At 41.0% G+C, this 21,676-nt stretch overlaps 1 protein-coding gene across 1 annotated transcript in view; it reads right to left on the bottom strand.

The window, feature by feature from the left end:
• Positions 1-21,676, bottom strand: part of IGF2R (insulin like growth factor 2 receptor) — a 60,909-nt gene that overhangs the window by 27,263 nt on the left and 11,970 nt on the right. The window contains exons 3-21 of the mRNA XM_055809668.1: positions 19,387-19,511; positions 17,568-17,666; positions 17,035-17,164; positions 15,806-15,926; positions 13,857-13,971; positions 12,166-12,328; positions 11,833-12,013; positions 10,806-10,909; positions 10,179-10,343; positions 9,729-9,869; positions 9,242-9,388; positions 8,170-8,301; positions 6,512-6,659; positions 5,166-5,343; positions 4,472-4,587; positions 3,895-4,057; positions 2,185-2,364; positions 1,061-1,162; positions 233-334 (exon numbers count right to left, since the gene is read on the bottom strand). Coding sequence (XP_055665643.1) covers positions 233-334; positions 1,061-1,162; positions 2,185-2,364; positions 3,895-4,057; positions 4,472-4,587; positions 5,166-5,343; positions 6,512-6,659; positions 8,170-8,301; positions 9,242-9,388; positions 9,729-9,869; positions 10,179-10,343; positions 10,806-10,909; positions 11,833-12,013; positions 12,166-12,328; positions 13,857-13,971; positions 15,806-15,926; positions 17,035-17,164; positions 17,568-17,666; positions 19,387-19,511 — 2,612 coding nt within the window. The remainder of the gene's footprint in view (positions 1-232; positions 335-1,060; positions 1,163-2,184; positions 2,365-3,894; positions 4,058-4,471; positions 4,588-5,165; positions 5,344-6,511; positions 6,660-8,169; positions 8,302-9,241; positions 9,389-9,728; positions 9,870-10,178; positions 10,344-10,805; positions 10,910-11,832; positions 12,014-12,165; positions 12,329-13,856; positions 13,972-15,805; positions 15,927-17,034; positions 17,165-17,567; positions 17,667-19,386; positions 19,512-21,676) is intronic.

The following is a 21,676-nucleotide window of genomic DNA, read 5'->3' as shown; positions in this document are numbered from 1 at the left end:
GACTCGAAAGTGTAGCTACCTTGTGTTTGCTAAGAACCAGAAGTTCGATGCTTTTAAGATCATCTGAGATGAGTCAAGTTACCTTCCATTCCTCCCCTCAAGCACAGTACTTCACTGCCAACTAAAGTTTCGTAAGAGGACTGAGTCAAAGCTTCACTCACTCACTAAGTAAAACTGTAAAAATTTAACAGCAGCATCCTTAAGCAACAGATTGTACAGTCTGAATCCTTACCAAGAACTTCTTCCCAATGCCAGTAGCCATATAGCCTTTTTCAGAAGCTAACGGCTGCAGATTGAACAGAAAGCCAGTGTCTGGATCTCGCACAGAGCAGGACTGGGAAAAAGTAATATTACAACAGCATTATTTTCTCTTTCTGCATTTCTTCTGTTTAAGTTTTACCTTTAACTTGCTTAAAGAGCCAAAGTAGCGATTTACACATATTCCTAGCCTGCGTACCACTCAGCAACTTAATTTGAACCACCAGAATACAACTCTGGCAGTAGCAACACTTAATTCAATTCTTTTGCACAGCTGTCCGTTGACATCAGCCACATAACAACATATCACAGTCACATAACATATCAAAGTGCAATTTAACAGATGACATCTGTCAGGTTAGCTAAGAGCAAGGAAACTATCTGAGGGTTGTTTCCACACTAACGTATTTATGTTGGGACCTGTAAAGTAGAAACAACTGAGTAGCCTGGGGTAGGGGGGAAGCCTTATTTGATGATCTGAATACAAACAAGGACAATATATCAATATAAATCCTTACATATAAACTCAGTTTTACTAGCAGCCACCTAGGGGAATGAAACAGTGCTACAGCAAATAAGTTGTCCTCAAGCGACAACACTTGAATACTTTAGTCAGAAGTTACTCATTTTAAGAACACTTCAAGAAAGCAATAAAGTAGCATAAGACTCCATCGCAGTAACTTCAGACTTCACTGTAACTAAGTTTATTCCAAAAGTCATTTAAACACTGCAACCAGAAATGCTAGGAAAAAAAAAAATAGTATGTTGTGACTATGAATGCAATTATGTCCCCATTTCTCACCTGAGAATCATCTTTTGTTTCCTTGATTGGACAAGCAGCCTCAGTTTCCCATAAGAACGTGGCCACACATTCCTGAATAGCTATAAACTGTGGGCTGCTACTCTGGAAACAGATTGCAGAGAGACCAGAGTAAGTGTAACAGTCAACACCACCTTGTGTTTTGAGATTCCACTTTATGAGGAAGTGTCAGGTTCTTCTAAAAGACTTCACTACAAATGCACACAATTCCCATCCTGCTTCCATCTCCCCTATTTATTTTGACAGTCACCACTGAAAACTTTGTCTAGCTAAACATTTGGCATCTCATTAAGCTTCAGCAAATAACTGAACTTGACATCCAAATATTCAGATTAGATTCAATTTAATTTGATCTAATATTTGAATTTAGACATGAATAACCAGACCTTGCCTCAGTCTGTGCTTTGAAGAGCTTTGGGGTATAATGTATAGTCCACTATTACAAAAAGTAAAAATAAAGCAACACTAAACTCTGTTAGCTGAAGTAACAACACGAGTATTAATTATACACACTTCATTTCAGTGTTTTCAGGCAAAAGAAAAGCAGTTCGTAACTGCTCCAAGTCACAGAGTTTCACCATACCTCTTGGGCTGATGATCATGTGAGTGAGGAGATTCACAGACCTGCAGATTCACAAACCAGCAAGACCAAGTCTAGATTGAGGGGATAGTTAGACTGAAGCTGGCCTAAACTTCAGAATGTGGAGTTGTATCAGAAAAGCTTTAGGAACTCCAAAGGATGCAGAATCTAAGCCTGAAGATACACTTTACAATATTAATCCTCTTAAGAAGATCTGCAATGTTTGCACGTACAATTCCTCCATCTTAAGTCCCCATGTATTTTTCATGCTAATTATACTAGTTTGAAATATCAACTGTTCACTGAGGCTGTTAGTTTTTAACTAGTTCTAGCTTATGATACAATAGTCTGAGACATGCACTTCTGTAGCATCTAAGTCAGCTTTGGTTTTACATTTCTATTTAGTCCTCAAGAAGTCTCCCTTTTCATGAATCTGCTACACCCTATACGTTTTCATGTAGCTTCACATTATATGATGGAAAATCTACTATGATGAAGCAACATCTGAAAGATCAATTGTACTTACAAGAGTGCCCCTGGAACAGATGAAGTGAATGGTGGTGGTATAAGTAGTTTTCTTTCCGTCAGCATCAATACACACAGAGCCATTTGCATAGGTTAGAAAAACGTGTCCAGGTCTTTCAACTACCAGTTCTTTGCTGGCAACACCAAGATTACTAATAGAGGTGACTTCGGAGTAAGAAACCTATAAATAACAAAAAGCATGTCAGTAATTCTAAACTCAAGTGAGGAGTTACAGATATGGTCAAAAAGAAGAGAACAGCTACCACAACAATCTTGTATACAGAAGGTTATCTTAAGTGTTTTGAAGATAAAGGTGTAGAGATCCACCTGCATTTTTCACCCGTTCTGTACTTAAATTTCACATATTCAACAGACAAGCTCCACAAGCAGGTGTGGAGGTGGTTTTTTGCATTTATTTGTTCTGTTTTGTTTTTATTTTTAGTACAATAAGGTGCCTGTAAGTGCCTCACAACAGTCATCCTCATCTCACTGGCTACACAGCTTAGGAATTCAGTAAGGCCTACACCTCATGCACAGTAAGTAGGATTAAATTTGTACAGCTCTAAAGCACAGTATGTGGAAGCCTCCAGTCAATTCTAAGAATGCCCTTAGGGATCTGCCACACTTAGCAAAGCCTAAAAAGGACTAGCAGAAACTGAGCATTAGAACAACAGTAGGTGCTACTAATAAGGTCCAAATCAATCTTCACTTCTGCAAGGTAACTGATGTTTCCTATTTTTAAGAAACTAAGTCAGCAACCGCAAAAAGAATACACTTCCAGAATAACTCTGTCCACAAAGACTTCCACTGTTTTGTTGGTTTTTCTTTTCAAAACTCCTCTGCATTTAGGCTGACCTAGTGTGCTCACTTTTTATCCCAGTGTCTTCAGCAATGAAGCAACGAAGCTCTAATGTGCCTCCACACGTCAAGTAAGCACCCCTACACAACAAGGACTAATGCAAGCACAAGGAACTAGTAATATTTAGCTCAAGTGCCACAATGTACGGATTCAGTCACTCAAGACATACTCTCCAACAGTATGGAGGTAAAGTGTCTTCTCCATTTTACAGAAGGAATTAGGTTGGTAAGCCTCTAGTTCAGCTTTCCCTACAGCTTTGAGTAGCACTGAAGCCAGCCCCTGGGCAAAGTGTCCATCCTGTCTGTCAGCACAAACAGTCCCAAGATAAAGTTGTTATACTTCAGGGAAATATAGAAATCCACAACCACCACCATCTCTTTTTTTTTTTTTTTTTTTTTTAAACAGCTTGGCAACATCTGCATAATCTACTCAAAGTCAAAGAGAGCTCAGAGGGTGATGACAAACATTTCAAATATATTTTTTCCACAGTTCCATCTAAAACAAGCCAGAAGAAGACAGAATATCCAGGAGAGCAGCCTGTTCCTAAAGTAATGCTAGCAGTCTGTGACACCACAGCAGTTTACATGGAAGGGATGCAGTTTGTCTCTGCAACCTATGACAAAGAATCATGCATATCAAATGCAACATTGGTATACTTGTAAAAATTAAAACTTTAGTCTTTGAAGGGACAGACAGGAGGTCTACCATTCTGCAATGACTATGCCAACATTACGGATACACAAGAATACCATTTTGCACAAAGAAGCCAGAATTCACATGCTTATCTCGTATACCCCTAAACCTCACTCACTTGGCAAACCAGCTCCAAGCTGGGATGGAAAGGCTACTCACACGATCATGCCGATATTCCATCTGACAGACAGAGGCTTGCCGGTCGCATCCTGGGACAGCGATTAGTGGTCGACAGACATTTATGTAGTACTTCTTGCGCTCACTTGGTCTTGAATTATCCATGGCATACCAGTTTTCACCTCTCTTCTCAGATTTTGCTAAGCTGAGCAGGAAGAGAAAGTTCTATGAAGAACATGTGTTCTAAGCTTAGATTCTCAATAGCTTTCTCTGTCAGTCTCAACAACAAGATGAGTAAGACATTTCAAAATAACTTTTCCTCCTCATTTTTAAGCGTTACAATTAAAATGAATGCTCCTAGGAAGCAGAATACCAATTGTCAGAGTAATATGTTATTAAGCAAAACCATCCCAAAAAGTCAGCTTACACCTTCGAAGGCAAGTCCATATACTAGAGGGAAATACTGTCCCCATTTCAAGGTATTTGCAGGTAAGTTTGTCACAACTGATGAAGTTTCTAGTGCTGCCTACACAGGAAGCCAACCTCTTCCAGTGCTAAGCAATCAGCCAGAACACTGAAGTAGAATAGCCATGTAATGGTGTATATGTTACTCTCCTACCTTGACAAGTCATATTGGTCCATGGTGTTGGGATCAGTCACAATGCATTCTAGTGGCATTTCGGGACAAGCATGTTCAGTGTACCACCTAAAGTTGTAGGTGTAGTTATCTTCTGTCTATAGAAAACAGCAGAATAGGTCAGTGAGGCCTTCCACACTAAATACTTTGTGACTCACAACTACTCCTTTATATGTTAAGCTTGTTATTTCCCCTTGGGTTTGGGATATATCTTCTCAGATTGATTTGTGTAGGTTTATTTTGTTGAAGATCTTGTCATTTGCTGTGCCACCAAAAAATACTCTTTCCAAAAATAACAGAACCAGAGCAACGTAACTGATGTCTGCTGTGTTGCAGGACACACAGTCCTACCACCTGTTACTTCTCAGCAAGTTTGGTTTTTTTCAGCTAGCAATACAAAATTATCAAGAGCACTGGTAATTACATGCCCCAGAGACTAGAGAAGAGTGAAGTAAGAACCTGGATCCAGGTGGACATCTTACTGTTCAGTGGTCAAGACAAGCCATAAGGGTGCAACAAGAGGCATATATCCCAAGAGTAATAACTACTTCTCTCAGTCTGCTTTATAGATAGTGAATATTTCTCCTCATGAGCCTCGGCTTGCACTACCCTAGCAGCAATTATTGTCAGGGTTTTGGGATGGAAATCCTTCCCTTCTTCATATAGCACTTCTTACCTGATACTCAGGCTGACCTACTCCAGCCTGATGGTCACACAGGAAAGTTATAAGTGTAGATCGCTGTGTTTTCTTCTCATCGTTGTATGCTGTACCGTTTTTGTAGGTCAACTGAATCAGACCATTGTAATATGAAAGTTTGGAACTGGGCAGTCCAAGACTCCAAAACTGATCCTTACTAGAAAAGAAAAAGTGGACTTTGAGACTGGGCAGAATGCAAAATTAATTTTATCTTTAAAAGAAGTCTTACAAGTAGTAAGCACACAGGTAAGTTTATAGAAGACACTATAATATGACAAAAGAATTAAATAAGGTTGACTAGACATAAGTGAGCTAGGATGAAAAGAATGCTGTCAAAAGGAAACTTAAAACATGAACAGATGTCCTTCTTTGGAAGGGAACATTGTACCTTGCTTCGCTATCTAGAAAACTTTAACACTCCTTTCTCTAGAAGAGCAACAGAAATACAGAGTTCTCATTCTCCAGAGAATTCAAACTGCAGACGCGCTAATGCTGGGCTCAAACTGGCTCCATGCAAGTACGTGTGGACTGCTAAGACCTAGCACTGCACAACAGCAAGTCTTCTTTCTCAGGGAAAAAAGCCTCCTTCACACGCTCTTAGTTCAGGAGCGGCTTTGGTTTAGCAGGGTTTCTTTAATTTAACACTGGCTCTGTCAGACCTAGCCTGACCACCTTCGCCTAACAAACATTCTTAGTGTCTGCAGTGAACTCCCCTTGGCGGGAGAGTAACTCAGAGCCAACTCCGGTACAGCTGCATGTGTTTGCACTGTACCACACCTCTGGCACCACACTGACCTGGAACCTGTGATGTACAGATATTACCTCAGGCATCACTTGTAGAACACAACAGCGATGATGCTGTCTGAGTAGCAGTACACACCGGGACCGTGCCTGCACTGTATTAGTAACAGAAATACAGAGCAACACGCAAGCTCTGAGCTCCACCTCTGCATAAGGCAGCCACTACTCATGCCAAGCGCTGCACTGCTTCTTTGGCCAGCTCTTGGAATCCAGCTGACCCTGAATACAAACTGTAGGTTGGTTTACTACAGCTGCAGCAGTTAATGGGAAACATAAGGGGGAGCAATGGACACATTCAATCTCAAAAGCTAGCTGTAAGCAAGATTACATGTGTGCACTTTACTTGAAACAGCTGGCAGCATAGTTACAGCACTACCAAATAATATTTTGCATGCAAATTATATGAATTTATTACAGGCAGCACAGTAATTACTTTACAAGCAAACTGTTCACTGTTGCCCACAAACAACACATCATGCAACAAGAGGTGATCTACTACAGACAACAGAACTAGAGTTACCCACCTTTGTGTTACCTGGCATGCTGCTGATTTTGTGTGACACAACTCCTCCGGCACACTGCCACAGATGTTTATGTAAAACAAGTATTCACTAGTATTAACTATATAGTGCCCATTTTGCTTGGCCAAAGGTGATAAATCAAAAGAGAAGCCTAAACGAGAAGGAGTAAGCTTTATCAGTTCAATTTTTCCCTGCCATCTCTCACAGGTTTTGATTCTACCAGTCACACAGCTAGCTCACTCCCCCACCCCCCCAGTAAGTCTCCTTCCATGTAATTATTGTTACAGAAACAATATGGACACACTAAAGTATGTTTTCTTATACGGAGAGATTTACTACAGTAAAATACACGTCACACCTATCTTCCTCCACAGACACTAGAGGAATATTAAGCTTGTGCTGTTCTGATCTTCCATGCCCATGTGCTTAAAACTGCCGTGCTAGAATGTTGCGGGTGCTTAGACTTAGACTGAATTTGCTTTGTTCTTATGTATCAAAAGGACTCAGCGTGGGAAAATGGCTTGGAGGGGGAAATTAAGAGAAAACTGGGACCTAACAGAAGTTGTAGCATTGTAAGAACCTTTTTAGGGTAAAATACAATTGCCACTTCCAGGGCAGTTGGCACGCACACAATCTGCTCCACCAGGGTTCCCTGGGCAGCACAACCTGCTACCCTAGAGGAGCAGCAGAGACCCCCACGGCCAGCCTCTGCTGTGCTCCCTGCAGGACTGGGAACTTGATGGGACCACACAGCCGATATGCTGCACAGCAGCTGTCAAATGGGAAGATGTCCGATGCTGAGCCAACAACTGTGTCAAAATTACAATGAGCATCTAAGAATTATCTCATTATAATATGAACGCACACCTTCATCCCAAAGTTACCCACCTCCAAGGCACAACCACCCCTCACAAGCATGCGCTTTTTGTTCCTTATTAACTATGTCTTTAAATGAAAGCAAGAGAAATTTACACCAATCAATAATAAAAGAATGTTTGACTAGAGTCATTCAAGCTCCACCTGAGAGTAAAGTGTAACAAGTGAATGAATGAATGAGGGGAGAAGTCAGGGAAGACTCCGTCGTAACTGCTGGGATCAGTCCACGGGCTGAACCTGTCTGCTCCCCCACAGGGACACCTGCTGGGTAAGAGCTTGGTCAAGTGCTAAATGACTAACTCACACCAGCTGTTGTTAGTGATCAATGTTTTGGTTATATACCACTTCAAACTTGTTTTTGCCAACAGTCCCTATCACCAATTATCATGAACCTTAATTGTCATGATTTTATATTAATAGTGTTATTCCGTAACCTGTTACCGTTAGCCCTTTGTGGGCACTAGCAGCTGCCAGCGGTGGGTAACACATTCAGGTAAAGCGGGAGGACCCACTGAGGGTCCCCCTGATGCAGCTGGGGTGTTTCCCTGAACAAGGCAGTTGAGTTGCCCTCTGACCCAGCGGGACTGTTCAGTGAAGGGTCCCTGTAACGGGACGCTGACAGACTGGTCGGGCACAAGGGTCTCTGCTTTCCTGGGGTGCTGACAGACAGATCAGACACCCGGGGTTGGGGAAATCTCCCCCCCTCCCTTCACATGACACTCACTGTTGTGACAATTTCTATCCCTCACAACCTTTCCATCTATCTGCTCAATGTAAATACATACCTGCCTGAGGATCAGAGACTTGGCAGTTATCTCCTTCAGTTTTAGACAGGACACACGCAGCAGCGGTATACCAATCAAATGTATATAAACACACACTCTCAGACATCAAGATTGGAGCACTTTCTAGATCACCTGGTATCACAAGAGGAAGATGTTACACATGCAGACAGTCAGGCTGCCAAAAAGATCTAGGAATTTAAGCCTAGGAACACTAACTCCTCCCCAACAGCAAACCCAGATTAACTGTTAAACAACCTCTCCTCTAAAATGAGGACTAAATAGAACAAAAAATTCCTTGCACAAACTCTTTGCATCCTCCTCCCACGAACAAAAGCTTAGCCCAGAAGCGAAAATGCACTGCTCAGTCTGTCCCTGAGTACTATCACACTCTTCAAAAAAAATGTTTGCTTTGACACACTACCTGGTGTTCTGCTACAAAGCAACAGCTTTATTAGGAAGTAATGCATAACCAGATCCTAATAGCCAGCACACTTGAAGGATTCAGCTTCCTCAGGCAGAGGAATACAGGTTATCTATTTCCCTGGGACACAGTTAAACTAGTGGGCTGTTATACAGAGATGAATAACATGAACAACTTCTGCAAATGCTTCTGCTTTTCATAAACTGCAAGGAGTGTAGACACAAAACATGCTTATTGGAAGAGAAGACTAAAATGTCTGATCTCAGTTCAGAACCAGTCTTTCCCATCAAGACAATCTAGGGAAAGAAAGTGCTTTGTATAGCTTCCAGGTATTTGTAGAGTTTTAAATGCTTGAACATACTTCTGTGATATTTCTGAGAATCTTAGTTCAAGACACTTATTCAAAGTTCTTTAAAGGGTACTTGTATACCAGGTGAACAGAACTAAATACCTGTGAGTACACTGTTATCATCCTATAATATAATATATATATAATAAATAATGTAATAAAATAAACCACAATGCTTCATCTTTTGCACAGAAGGAAATGAAAGACAAAGGCACACGCTAATATTTAGCATTCATGTCTGGGCATTTCAAGTGACCTCTAGTTTTTAATCAGATCAGAGATCAGAGTATGGATATTCTCACCTGGTCTGCACACTAGAGTGATGATAGTTTTGATTTTTTTGTTACCACCACAGCTGTCTCCATTTGAATAGGCAAGTTGAATATTTTCTCCAACCTTTTTAGGAGAAGATACAAATGTTCCAAGATTCTTACTCCTGTTTTGTTTATCTGTAAAGACAGTAAATACATCACTTTTGTTTCCCTGGAAAGAAGTGTACTTTACACTAAGATACTACTAACTAGCCAGATGAGACATTTTAAGAAAGCATAGCATCAGGAGCTTGTTAATACCTCTCCAAAACCATGCTAGAAAGCCTGGAGTTTTTTAGTTATAAAAGGCTACTTGCATCATTTCTTCTTGGGTCTTTGGAAGCACAAGAGAGATGTGGTCCTAATTTCTGTTTCCTCAAACAACTGAAAGCACTCAGGGTAGCTAACTCCATTTGCAAAGGAAGTACCAAGCCTTCAGAGTCTTAAAAAAAAACCCCAAAATAACACACACACTCACCTACAGAGCAAACAGCAGCAGCATCTGGGCAGCTGGAAGCTCCTCCTCTCTTCCACACCTTATGGCAGACATTGATGTAATAACGCTTCCTCCCTACCTCCGAAAAGCTACTGTCCACAGCTTCCCAATTCTGGGCTAACTCTGAAATACAGGGGGTTGTCAAGAACAAGTCATCTGGCTTAACTTTTCTAGCCTCTTCAAGCCAAAATGCCTTTTATCACAAAAAGACCAACATTTAAAAACACTTAAAATCCCAGTAACCAAGGCAGTCATGGATATAGATACTTTCATAAGGCACTCACTCCTGTTGGGACAAGGGAAGTGAACACAGTACCCCAGAAATTAACTAAGAAAAGCAAAAAGTTATTAATGTTCAACTAAAGAATTGCACTAGACAAGGCATGTAAACTCAGAACAAAAGTAACCGAAAGCTAGTTTTCATTGCCATACCTGAACCGCGGACCAGAGGTGACAAGTCATAGTGTTTTCTCTTATCAGCAACTCTGCAAAGGAGATCTTCTTTCTCATTAACACATGCATATTTTGTATCCCAAGTGAAAAAATAGGTGCAGTCCACTTCACCAGTAAACACTGGAGTTCCTCTACCGTCATTACCTTAACATTGAAGATGGATAAACAGATGTTAGGTTTCCAGTGGGGCAATGTGAGAACAGCAAGGAGACTTGAGGACTTGCAATGAGCAAGGAACACAAAAATCCTTTTGCTGCACAGGACTTACATTTGTGGGTTGGTTTTTGCGTGTGTGAGTTTGTCATTTGGGGGAGAGGGGTGGGGGGGTGGGGGTGTGTGCATTGCTTGGGTGGGGTATTTTACAGTTGGCAAAGAAACAAGGCTCTTCCATACCTCAGTATTCTTGATCGTTAGTGTAAATTTAGATTAGCAGTGCTACTACACAGTGCAAAACAATTCTGCCAGCCCTAAAAAGTAGTGCTTACTCTGACAATATTTATTCCTTGTGTTAGCTGTGGCTCAAAGCAGGCAGTCCTTCGAACATAAGGTCTGCTAGTAACCACAGACATCAAACCCTGAGCAGTCATCACAGCTTCTTAAACTCACCTGCTGTTTCATTGCACTCAAAGTTTATGACAGTCATTCTCTGAAAGCCAGAACTACACGCATCCCCATTTGGATAAATTAAAGTGAGATCCCCATCGGAGTATCTGAGTAAAAAGTCAGTTTGAGAAAAAAAACATGTGATCAGACAGTGTTTTTCACATAACAGAAGCCACAATCTTGTTTGTTTATTGTCTCTCTCAAAGGGAAACAAATGCTTGTTCAACATTAATATTGACATTTTTACTGCAACAAAGGCTCACATCCACTGATTTTTCTGGTTACTTTTCATGAATTTGTATAGAGTTTAAAGAATGCTCTAAAGCTACTCTAGGTGTGGTGGAATATTTGTTCCCATTAGTTTATTGCATGACTTTTTTTGCAGGTGGAGGAAGTCATACTTCCTGGAAAAACACTCCAACAAGTCTGTCATGTGCTTACAAACAGAACAGAAGGTCATATCTAGGTGAATAATCACTGCTTTGCAATTTCATGCAAACTATTATCCCATATGCCACTTGAGAACCCTGAAGTTCTCAATTAAAAAAAAAAAAAAAAATCAACCACAAAATCCTGGACCTCAGTAGTCTTAGATATGATTAATACAAGCTCTTGCAAAGGAAGGTGAGATGCTGAAGACAGCTTCTAAAACATCTGATCCTGATGCCAATTAGCATGTAAAACTCAAGGACAGCAAGAAGCAGCACAGCACAATCTGCAATTCTGATACCAAAGCTGGTTGAAAGCCTCTCCCCTGCCTAGGCAATGGCCTCTACCAACCTCATCTGCTCCTGCATTTGCTAATGCCAGCTTGGTATACCGTTAGAAGTCTATACATAAAAAACTTAGTGAAAATACTTGCTATACATATGCTTGCATATATATATATACACACACACGCTTGCATATACATATATGCATGCTAAAAAAAAATTTATATCAAATATTGCTTACATGACAAATAAGGGCATCGAAGTAGGAAACAAAGATCAGTCAGATCAGTTACCATAGCTAAAGAGCCTTTACACACCTTAGGGTTTGGTTCTCAAATCGTCCTGCCACTTTTTGCTGGTTATTTGAAGATTTTACTTGGCAAGCTGAAGTATATCCCGTGCTGTCCCTGCAGTTACCTGCAGTGGTTTTCCCACATATGTTCAAGTAATAGTAATATTCCTCTTTATCATCTTTGGCTAGATATGGTGTGACATAATCTGAATGAATAATAAAAGAAAAAGTTTTCTAACACAGAGCAAAACAGATGTAAAAACCCAAAAATCTACAGAGGACATTTTTCCTGTCTCTGAACATGGAACTGGAAAACTGGCTAGTAACATCACAAACAAATGAAAAATAGTAAGCTTACCTGCAAGCTGAGTAAGTGGACTTAAATCAATAGAGATATCATGTTGCTCATTAGTCAGAAGACAGCTTTTACTCTCCAGGTAATCCCTGTGACAGGCATACTCAGTAACCCATTCAATTTCATACCGGCAATTTGTTTTAGCTGTGAGTTTGGGACCTGCACTCTGATATAGAAGCAAACAGAATTTAAATTACAAGTAGAGAGTTATTTGAAATATAATTCTTAAAGCAATTCCTTTAGGATCAGTAATGACTAGCATCACCTGTAAATTGCTTAAGAGGTGGAAACATTGTCCCTAGCCTCTCAGAAACAGGTGTCAAGAAGAAATAAAACAGCTCCTAATAATGATGCATCAAACTATTAGATTTCTAAGGAGCGATAAGGTACCAGGCATTAGCAGGACAGCAGAAGTAACAGTGCTTTAAAAAGCACTTTTCCTTAACGCGTTGACAAAAGCAAAGATATGTGAGCCCAAATTGCTAAGTACAGCTTGGATTGATTTTGCCTCAGAGGAGTCCTCGAAGAGGGGAGCAGAGATCAAGTGTTCTCTGAAGGTAAAGCAGCCTTTTAGACACTGGTGTTTTAGCAACTTTGATTCCCTCAGTCCAAATCAAGACTGAAAGACATTTGAGAATTCTTTAGCCAACACTTCTGTCAGATGTTGTTTCTGTAGTGAAATATTTTTGCACTTCTGGGAGAAGAGGTAGTCTTGCTTTTCCTCACTTTAAAGCAAAACCTTTAGAAACCCACTTTGTTTCATAGATCTGTATTTCTGCCATCCAACAAAACAGGCAGATACATGGGTAAGTATCAGATAAATTACAGGCACAAGTAACACTAGCAATACTACTCATACTACAAGGGTGCGTAGCTGCAGCAAGGTATTACAAAGTGACAGTAGGAGAAAGGTCTATGGCTTTTTTCTGCAGCAATGAGGGTGATTTCGGGTACCTTTCTAGGTCAGATGAGGGGAAAAAACATTAAACCAAAAATTAGTCAGACAAGAGCTCCCCCTTCGCTAACCTGCAACCAGAAGCACTACAGTTTAAAGTTACAGAGCACTAGCAATAGCTGCTTTGGCCCAATTCAAAGAGTGTGGGTTGCTGAGATTACCCAGCATCACATCAAAGCAATCATCATACTGCACTGAAGCTAGGCTAAAACTTGTGTCCTGCAAAACCTGAGTTGCTGCCTAATACTAAAGATTTTACTTTGAAAGTAGTTCAGAAGCCTGCTTAGTAAGAAGTGACACTTACCATGCAACAGCCCTTGCTAGCTATTATTTTCTTTTTCCTGAGGAAGGCCAGATTAGTAAAGAAACAAGTTAGCAACTATAAGCATGCCCAGCCAGACTGATGATGGAAGAATGGTCATTAGCAAGCAAAGCCCTGTGCCAAGGATAACACTACACTAAATCAGTCGTATTCTCAGAGGAAAGCTTTGAACCCAGAAAAGGACAACCAAATTCACCAAGACATGAAAAAACACACCCCTGGGGAAATTTTATTCAAGTTCCTGTTTATCTCTTAAGTTCTATAGGACTTTTTGAAGAGTATATTTAGGATCTCACACTTCACAAGCTGAGAACCAAGAGGATTTCTGTTTCTCTTCAGCCCTGAATAAAAATGAAAAATGCTGCACACAAAAGTTAGAGAGCAACCATTTAACACAAACTGAAGCAGCAAAGTTACCTCTTCTCCCCTCTTTGATGGACAAACAAAAGTGATCGTCACTGCTGGGTTATGGCCTAGGCAGAAGTCTGGCTTTTCTTCATCACTATATATTCTCTCATAACTCAGTACCAGCCTAGAAACAGAAAACGGCAAACCAAAAATTCAATTAAGACACTGAGCACTGTACAGAAGAAGGATATTCTTGAAAGAACATCTACTCTTTGCTAGACACCCACACAGAATATACCAAAGTAGCCCTGCTCTTAAAAGCAGCTTCCATGGAGGCCTTAAATTCTTCTAATCTTACAGTTAACCGTAATAAAGATTAAAACAGTCCCAGCAAAATCACTTAATACAGCATCCTCTTGCAACCCAGTTAAGACTATGCTGAATACCCTGTAACCAGTATTGTAGCAAGAAGTTGGCTGGCAGTCGTAAGAACATTCTCAGCTTTGCTCTCAAACAGCTGGAAAGCAGATGCAATAAACACTCTTGCATCTTTTTTAAGTAATAACCACTCACGTTTAACTGCATTCCTATACTTCACCACCTCTGTATGTATAATCTCTTCCCATTCTGCCCCCAGGATTAAGAGCAAGATTATCTCATTAGCAAATTGAACAGGAGCAAGGCAACTGGGACAGATCAGAGGCGGCAGGCAGGAGAATGAAACATGGCAACTACCTGACAGGGAGAGATAAATGGCAACATGACTTGGGTGGATTGCCTTGTTCCCTCATCTGGCTTCCCAACTAAGCATTACTGTCCTATGCAGTCTAACAGGCAAAAGCTAACAGCTCACAAAGGGGTGACAGTCTGGTTTCAGTTTAGTCACACCTCTAACTGGCCTCTCTACACCCGAGGACACAGGTATACAACTGTCTTACTCCCTTCTCAGGCCACTGTAGTCTGACTGAACACATAACAATGAATTTTCATCGAGCAATGAAGAGCTCTTCAACCCTAGCAGTAGTAAGATACAACTTTCTTGCCAAGCACTTTTATAGAGTACTAGTTGCACTTCAGTGTGAGAACATGCTTCCTCAGATGTAAGCTTCTGCCTTGGTACAAAACACCTCAGCCACTTGTTTCATGCTGGGATAAAAGTCCTTCAGTGAAGAACTAAACTTCCCTTGTAAATTAAAAAAACCCAGCCTTCAACCTTATCACTGACAGGCCAGAACCTTTGGCCTCCCTGTTATTAAACTGGTTTATTCTGCTTGGTTTTTTCAGCTTGCATCTGAGATAAAGAGTACTGCGAAGTCAACAGGGTACTATTGACCCTACAGACATGGTAAGCAGGCTCAGATGACCTGAAGCTCAGAAAGATCAGCATGTTAAGTAAGTCACCACCCAAACAATTCAGTATGGCTCAGGGTTTTTGTGCATTTTTTTTTTCATTTGTTTGGGGTTTTTCTTCTCTTTCAAGCTACACTTCCAACATAAAAGGCAGCAAGCAGAAGAGAGGCAGCATCAAGGAAACAGTTTCTTCTAGTTCCATCTCTGCCACCACCAGGAACAGTAAGTCTTGCACTGTTTATCTATTTTTCTACTAAAAATTCATTAACGCAAAAAAACAGAAGGGCAACATCTGGCCCTATTCTCAACTTTTAAAGTACTTCTGGCAGTGAGCCAAATACAGTGCGTAAACCCACAGAGCGCCAAGAGCATTTACCCTGTGGGCCCTCAGCCAAGAGGCAGATGGGGTCAAATCTTACTCTTCTGCTTGTGGGCAGAAAGCAGCAATCATCTCTCACTTCTGAGAGTTTTGCAATTCTATAAACAGTACAACAGGACGCCTGAAAGACTCTGCCACACCAGTATGTGAAGAAATTTTTTCTGCCAATGCTTCAAATTTGAAGTGGTACTGATGTTAAGTTTTAGAAGATTTATTTGGTACTGACTGCTTCTTTCAGCCCAGATGACTGAGAAGCTTTCACATAAGTATGACCACAATAATTACGTACCTGTCTTTGTCATGAAGTTTCAGCTGCTCCTGTGGACGGCCAACATCATACGCCTGACCTTCACGTAACAAGCAAGCAGCACTGCCAGCAGGGCAGCTTCTGGTCTCTCCACCTGAATTTCCTGTTATAGAATACAAAAGATAGAATATAGGACTCAGCGTCTAAGCCCTGCACTGCCTGAAGTATCTTGCCATTTTATCTGTGGGCTTACTTACCATTCATTGCTCTACCCTCTTCTAAAAATACATTTAAAACTGGTTACATTAAAATGTGAAACTGACAAGTGAAAACCTGAAACCTTTGTGATACATCATGCTGCTCTGCTTCTGGACAGCAAATTCACACCCCCCGACAAAGTAGCTGCAGCTAGTTACCAGTTGCTAGTACAGCTGTTGGATGCTTAGGGCTTTGAGAACTTCTAGAAGTGTGGCAAGTTGTTTGTTTGGGGTTTTTTTTTCCACATCATCAAAACGATACCGAGTAATGGGTAACCCCGATTATAGGGAAGTTTTTTCCCCTCCTTTGTTTCTTACAAACCGCCTTATTCAGAGCTGTCAACAAAAAGTTTCAGACTAGGAGGATTTTTAAAAGAACAGACCTGGCATTAAAACTAGTAAGTATTAAACCCTTAACAGGGGCACAAAACATATGTTTAACTGCAGAGTAAAAACCACAGTGGGAGTATACATCTAAACTAGCCTTTTCAGCAAGTTTCAGATGAGTGATTTTGCTGGTTTAATTCCTTACATATATAGCTCCCAAATGACACGAAGTGCTAGCAGTGCACCATTACTTAACCAAGCACCTAGAAACACTATTTCAGATGTACCTCATGACATTCACTTGGAACTAAGCAACGATCTGAACTGAAGCCCAAAGTAATAAATTAGAGCATATGAAGTGCTATGAACCATCCTGGTCCTATCTGGCAGCAACCAGAAGCAGCTACAACACAAGATGAGCTCTTCCACTCAGTCCAGTTTAAGTCAACTTTTCTAATAATACTTGCCATTCCAGAAGGGGTGTATCTCTAAACACCTCAATAGTTGGACAGAAAGGCTTGGCTTCACAGAAAGCAGCCTTCAAATCATTAAAGGCAGCTTGAAATAATAGTGCAAGTCCCAAAATCCTGATCTTTGGTCATAGAACAACCTCAACTGAGGCACTGGAAAAGTACCACACTACTAGAAACTCATATACTGACAGGTGCCACAAACAAGTGTTCACACCTAAGTCCCTGCAGATGTTTATGAACAAGGAATCATCATCAGAATCATCCACCAAATAGTGTCCTGAAACTTGGATGAGAGGATTCAAGTCATGTTTCTTCAAGTCTTCATCAAACACATAGCAAGGGACCTAGAACAGCAACAAAAAAATTACATGCAATCCATGCCACACAAGTAGGGAGAAGTTACGAACAGGCATCTATAAAGCCAAGTTAATTATGTGGAAAAGGTTTTTACTTCTAGAAGCTCAAATACTTAAAGCTAGACACACTGACTAAAATTAGGCATCCAAAGTTAAGACTGTGTGCTCCAGCTTTTAGAAGAGTTTTCCTATAAATAACCATACAGATCGCAAGAAAGGTTAAAGAGTTTTTAAAATTCTCAGCTCCACCAACTTCAACAGATGCTTTGTATGTCTATGAAAAAGTTAAGTTTATGGATGTTGGCGGCATTCATTTTGAGGTGGGAGCAGGTTGTTATGAATAAAATTGCTAGATGTATGAAAAGCTCTGCACGGATAGTACATAGATTACCTCTTTCACAGGTTTAAATGAGTTTTTCTTGCAAGCCACAAAGGTCCTCCATTCAAAATAATGCACACACTCTGTTGCCGTTACAAATTCAGGGGTTCCCTATTTAAAAGGGGAAAAAAATAGTTCTTTGAAAAACAGACTTCAGTTTTATTTTACATCTGTAGACAGAAAGAAGTTCATTCAAGGGATTAAGAAAAACAGGATACAGCATGTCACAGAACAAGGGAATAGTTTCTCAATAGCACTTGTTAACAGCAAGTTTGTCATTCAACAGCTTTGTTGGTAAACTCTGGAAGATGCAGGGTGCCAAATCCTTCTCAGTCTGCATATGCACCAGTTGTCAAATTAACATCTGCCAATCCTAATATGCAGTAGTTGTAGTACATCCTTTAGAGGCACTCACTATGCCAATTGATATTGGCAGAAGCACCAGTCACAGAGGTATAGAATCATTTAGGTTGGAAAAGACCTTTGAGATCAAGTCCAACTGTTAGCCCAGGACTGCCATCTAGTTACTAAAAAGAAAAACATCAACTCAAATGTGTATAAATAGGTGAACAGCAAGACAATGCATGGTTTATCAGTTCCCTGTCTTTCACCCTACAAAGGACTGATTAGCAATCTTGTGCTACACAGAAAGAACGCCTCTGACCTCAGCTACTTCTTTTTATAGGCTTATGTTATACACATTTGTATGTCTTTCAGGATGGGGATTTTACCATGGTTCAGGGCTGGATGCTCAACTGAATGTCTCTGCTCAGAGAAAGACAATCAGATTTTTCCATTCTCCCTCCATTACCTCAGCTAGAATCACTTTAAATATGCTGAAGTGCTTTCCTCCCTGTTTAAGCCCACCATAGAAGCGTTAGAAACAAGTTGTTCCAGACACTATTACAAAATTCTTTTACTAGGTCACATGAAGGATGGGTGTTAGAACTACACTAACTAGAAGTTTGAAGATTGTTATGATCGGTGTTATAGCTGGAGCTGAGCAATAATTTTTAACTTAAGGAGTCATCTGCCAAAACAGAACAGAAAGCATTTAAATCTCTGCTGCCCTGGCACTTTGTTTAAATCAGCTGGACTTCCAAGAGGGCGTGTGCAACAGCATCATCAGTGCCAACATCAGCACTAGTAAGTACTTACCTCCAATATATAAATATGGAAACTGATTACAGTCTGTAGAGAACACCAAGCTGTGCTATCAGTTAAGTGTGGGGAAGGTGTAACTCCAAAAGCACATGGAAGAGAACTGCATATACACACGCCCCTAGGAATTTTTGGGGGATCTCCATGCACATTTTAAGCAGATTCTCACAATTTCTCCAGAAGCCCAGCTAGACACATAAGCACTGTTGGTTCAACAATGTGCAGACAAAACCTAATGCTTACTGTTGTCAGCTCTGCTGACCCATGATAGAGGTCAATTATTTTCTTCAGTGCTGTTCTATTAAACTGCCACACCAGGTCCACAGCTTGGACACAGCCAACATTTAAACAATAGCTCTCATTGTTGACTCACTCCTCCACGTTACACTATTAAAAATACTACAGTGCAATCCCTGTAAAAACATTAAAGGCCCAGGAGAGCCCATGACCAGAGCTAAGCTGCAGATCTGCAATTATTTTCTACTGGGACAAAATTTGGAAAGCCACAGTAGATCATGACTTTAACTTGGTATTCAAACATAACTGGCTCTTCCTTAAGCTATGAAGCTCAGTAATCGATACATCCATAAGTACACCAAGTCTCCTTAAAAAGCAAATTAGAAGAACATGCCATTTCCATTGAAGGTAAGAACACATGGTTTACACTTACCAGTGTTTTCCCACACAGGAAGTTAATGCTGCTTTGAATTTTGTGCTGGCTGCCTTGCTGGAAGCAGTTATACGTAGTGTTGAGTTCCAAAAGAGTTTTAGAAACTTTTTGTAAGTTTAAGTCACCTAGGATTTAGAGAATTAAAAAAAAAAAAAAAAAAGAAAAAAAAAGATATGATTATAATATAGCACTTCCACACAAGCTCAACAGACAGGCTCCGATTTCAAGCACCGAGCAGCACAAGACATACCAGCCCACTTGAAGACAGTCTCTGAACAGAGTACAACTGAAGACCTTCCTTGTGGTTCTTGCTATTTGGAAGACTAGATCCAAGTTAAGATAGTGTTTGACATCTCTAATCACACTTCTTTCTCAAAGGTTTTTAGCAAACACTTTGAATGTTAAGAAGGCCAACAGCAGCTGCCACTACAAAGTAATCACTGCCTTAGGAACAAGGGCTAAAAGACTCTGTCAGTAAACTGTTACCAAGTTTCAAGTACCGTAATTCACACTTTCTTCCCACTGGCTTCTGTTTATCAGCTTCTCAGCCTTTATACCATTTATACAAACAGCGTCAGCACAATTATGAGGAAGAATCTATCAAAGAATGGTTTAGCTTGGAAGGGACTTTCAAAAGTCATCTAGTTCAACCCCTCTGCAATGAACAGGGACATCTTCAATGAAACCAGGTTGCTCAGAGCCCCGTTCAGCCTGGCTTTGAACACTTCCAGGGATGGGGCATCTATCATCTCCCTGGGCAATCTGTTCCAATGTTTCACCACCCTCATCATAACAAAAAAATTCTTCCTTACATCTAGTCCAAATCTACCCTCCTTTAGTTTAAAACCATTATTCCTTGTCCTGTCGCTACAGGTCCTGCTAAAAAAATAAAAAAAAAAATCTGTTCCTCATCTTTCTTATAATCCCCTTGAAGTCTTGAAAGGCCATTATAAGATCTCCCTGGAGCCTTTCTTCTCCCAAGCTAAACAGCCACAACTCTCTCAGCCTGTCCTCATAGGAGGAATGTTCCAACCCTCTGATCATCTTCATGGCCGTTCTCTGGACCTGTTCCAACAGATCCATGTCTTTCCTATGCTGGGGGCTCCAGAGCTGGATGCAGTACTCCAGGTGGGGTTGCAGAGCAGAGCAGAGGGGCAGAATCACTTCCCTTGACCTGCTGGCCACACTGCTTTTGCTGTGGCCCAGGACACAGCTGGCTTTCTGGGCTGCATGCACACATCGCTGACTGTAAGTCTACTTAATGAAGAACCCACTGGTGCCTGGGCACAGTCACTGTACTGGTGCTGCCTGCAGACAAACCTAACGCAGACCCACTTGCCTCAGCGCACATCTCCCTGCATCTCCAGTCCCCTTTAGCACAGCTCATGTGCTGCGTGAAGGCTGGGGTCAGTGCTGCATTGCTGCACATCCCTCTCCTCCCCAGCACCTGACACGAAGGGGAAAGGTGGAGCACATTTCAAGTCATGATGAGCACCAGCTCAGGCCACTGAAACACTCCTGCTCAAACCTATTCTAGTTCACATTAGACACAAAATCCTTTTAGATCCAGCATGCCGACTCCAGCTTGCCCATTTTTAATAGGTAGATTTTAATTCTGCAAAGAGTTGGTATTGAACTATAGGGACTGCTATAAAATGCAAGTATTGATCAGCTTCCCCCTTTTCATTTTTGTTGACATATACACTAGGGAAAAAGGAAGTCAAATCTGTAACCATTGCAGATAGCTGCTTTGCACATAGGCCAAATCTTGTTTCATCTTAAAAACACACTTGTTGGAACTTTGCCCAGCCTGTTATCTCCTCACTCAAGGCAAGCAAAACTACGCTACACCCAAGTAATATAGTCTTGAAAGCAAAAGGAGCAGAAGTAAGCAAACTGGGCAGGAAGAGGGTACAAGAACCTCAAATATTCTGTTGAACAGCAGACAGAAACAACTATAGCCACCGAACGTGCAGGTAAAGCTGAAACAGTGGCAGTCAGAATGGAAACTTGATGCTAACCCACGTAGCATCCCCTCAGTAGCTCAGGGCTCTTCTATTCATGCTGCATATGCTCACACTAACTGCACTATAGGAATGCATGTTAAAATTCTCATACCTAAGCAGCCATTCACAGCATCCCCAGTAAAACCAGGGCAACAAGTATTACAGACCATTCAATAATCCTCTGCCTTCTCAAGGGAAGGTAAGGGCGGAGACGTGTCAGCACAGAAGAATGGCACCATAGATTAACGCTGCAGATACACACCTGTGCACAGGATATGTGCCAG

The sequence above is a fragment of the Falco peregrinus genome, chromosome 7 (genome assembly GCF_023634155.1).
Source record: "Falco peregrinus isolate bFalPer1 chromosome 7, bFalPer1.pri, whole genome shotgun sequence".
Lineage (NCBI taxonomy): Eukaryota > Metazoa > Chordata > Aves > Falconiformes > Falconidae > Falco > Falco peregrinus.
This window is presented reverse-complemented; position numbering and strand designations above follow the sequence as displayed.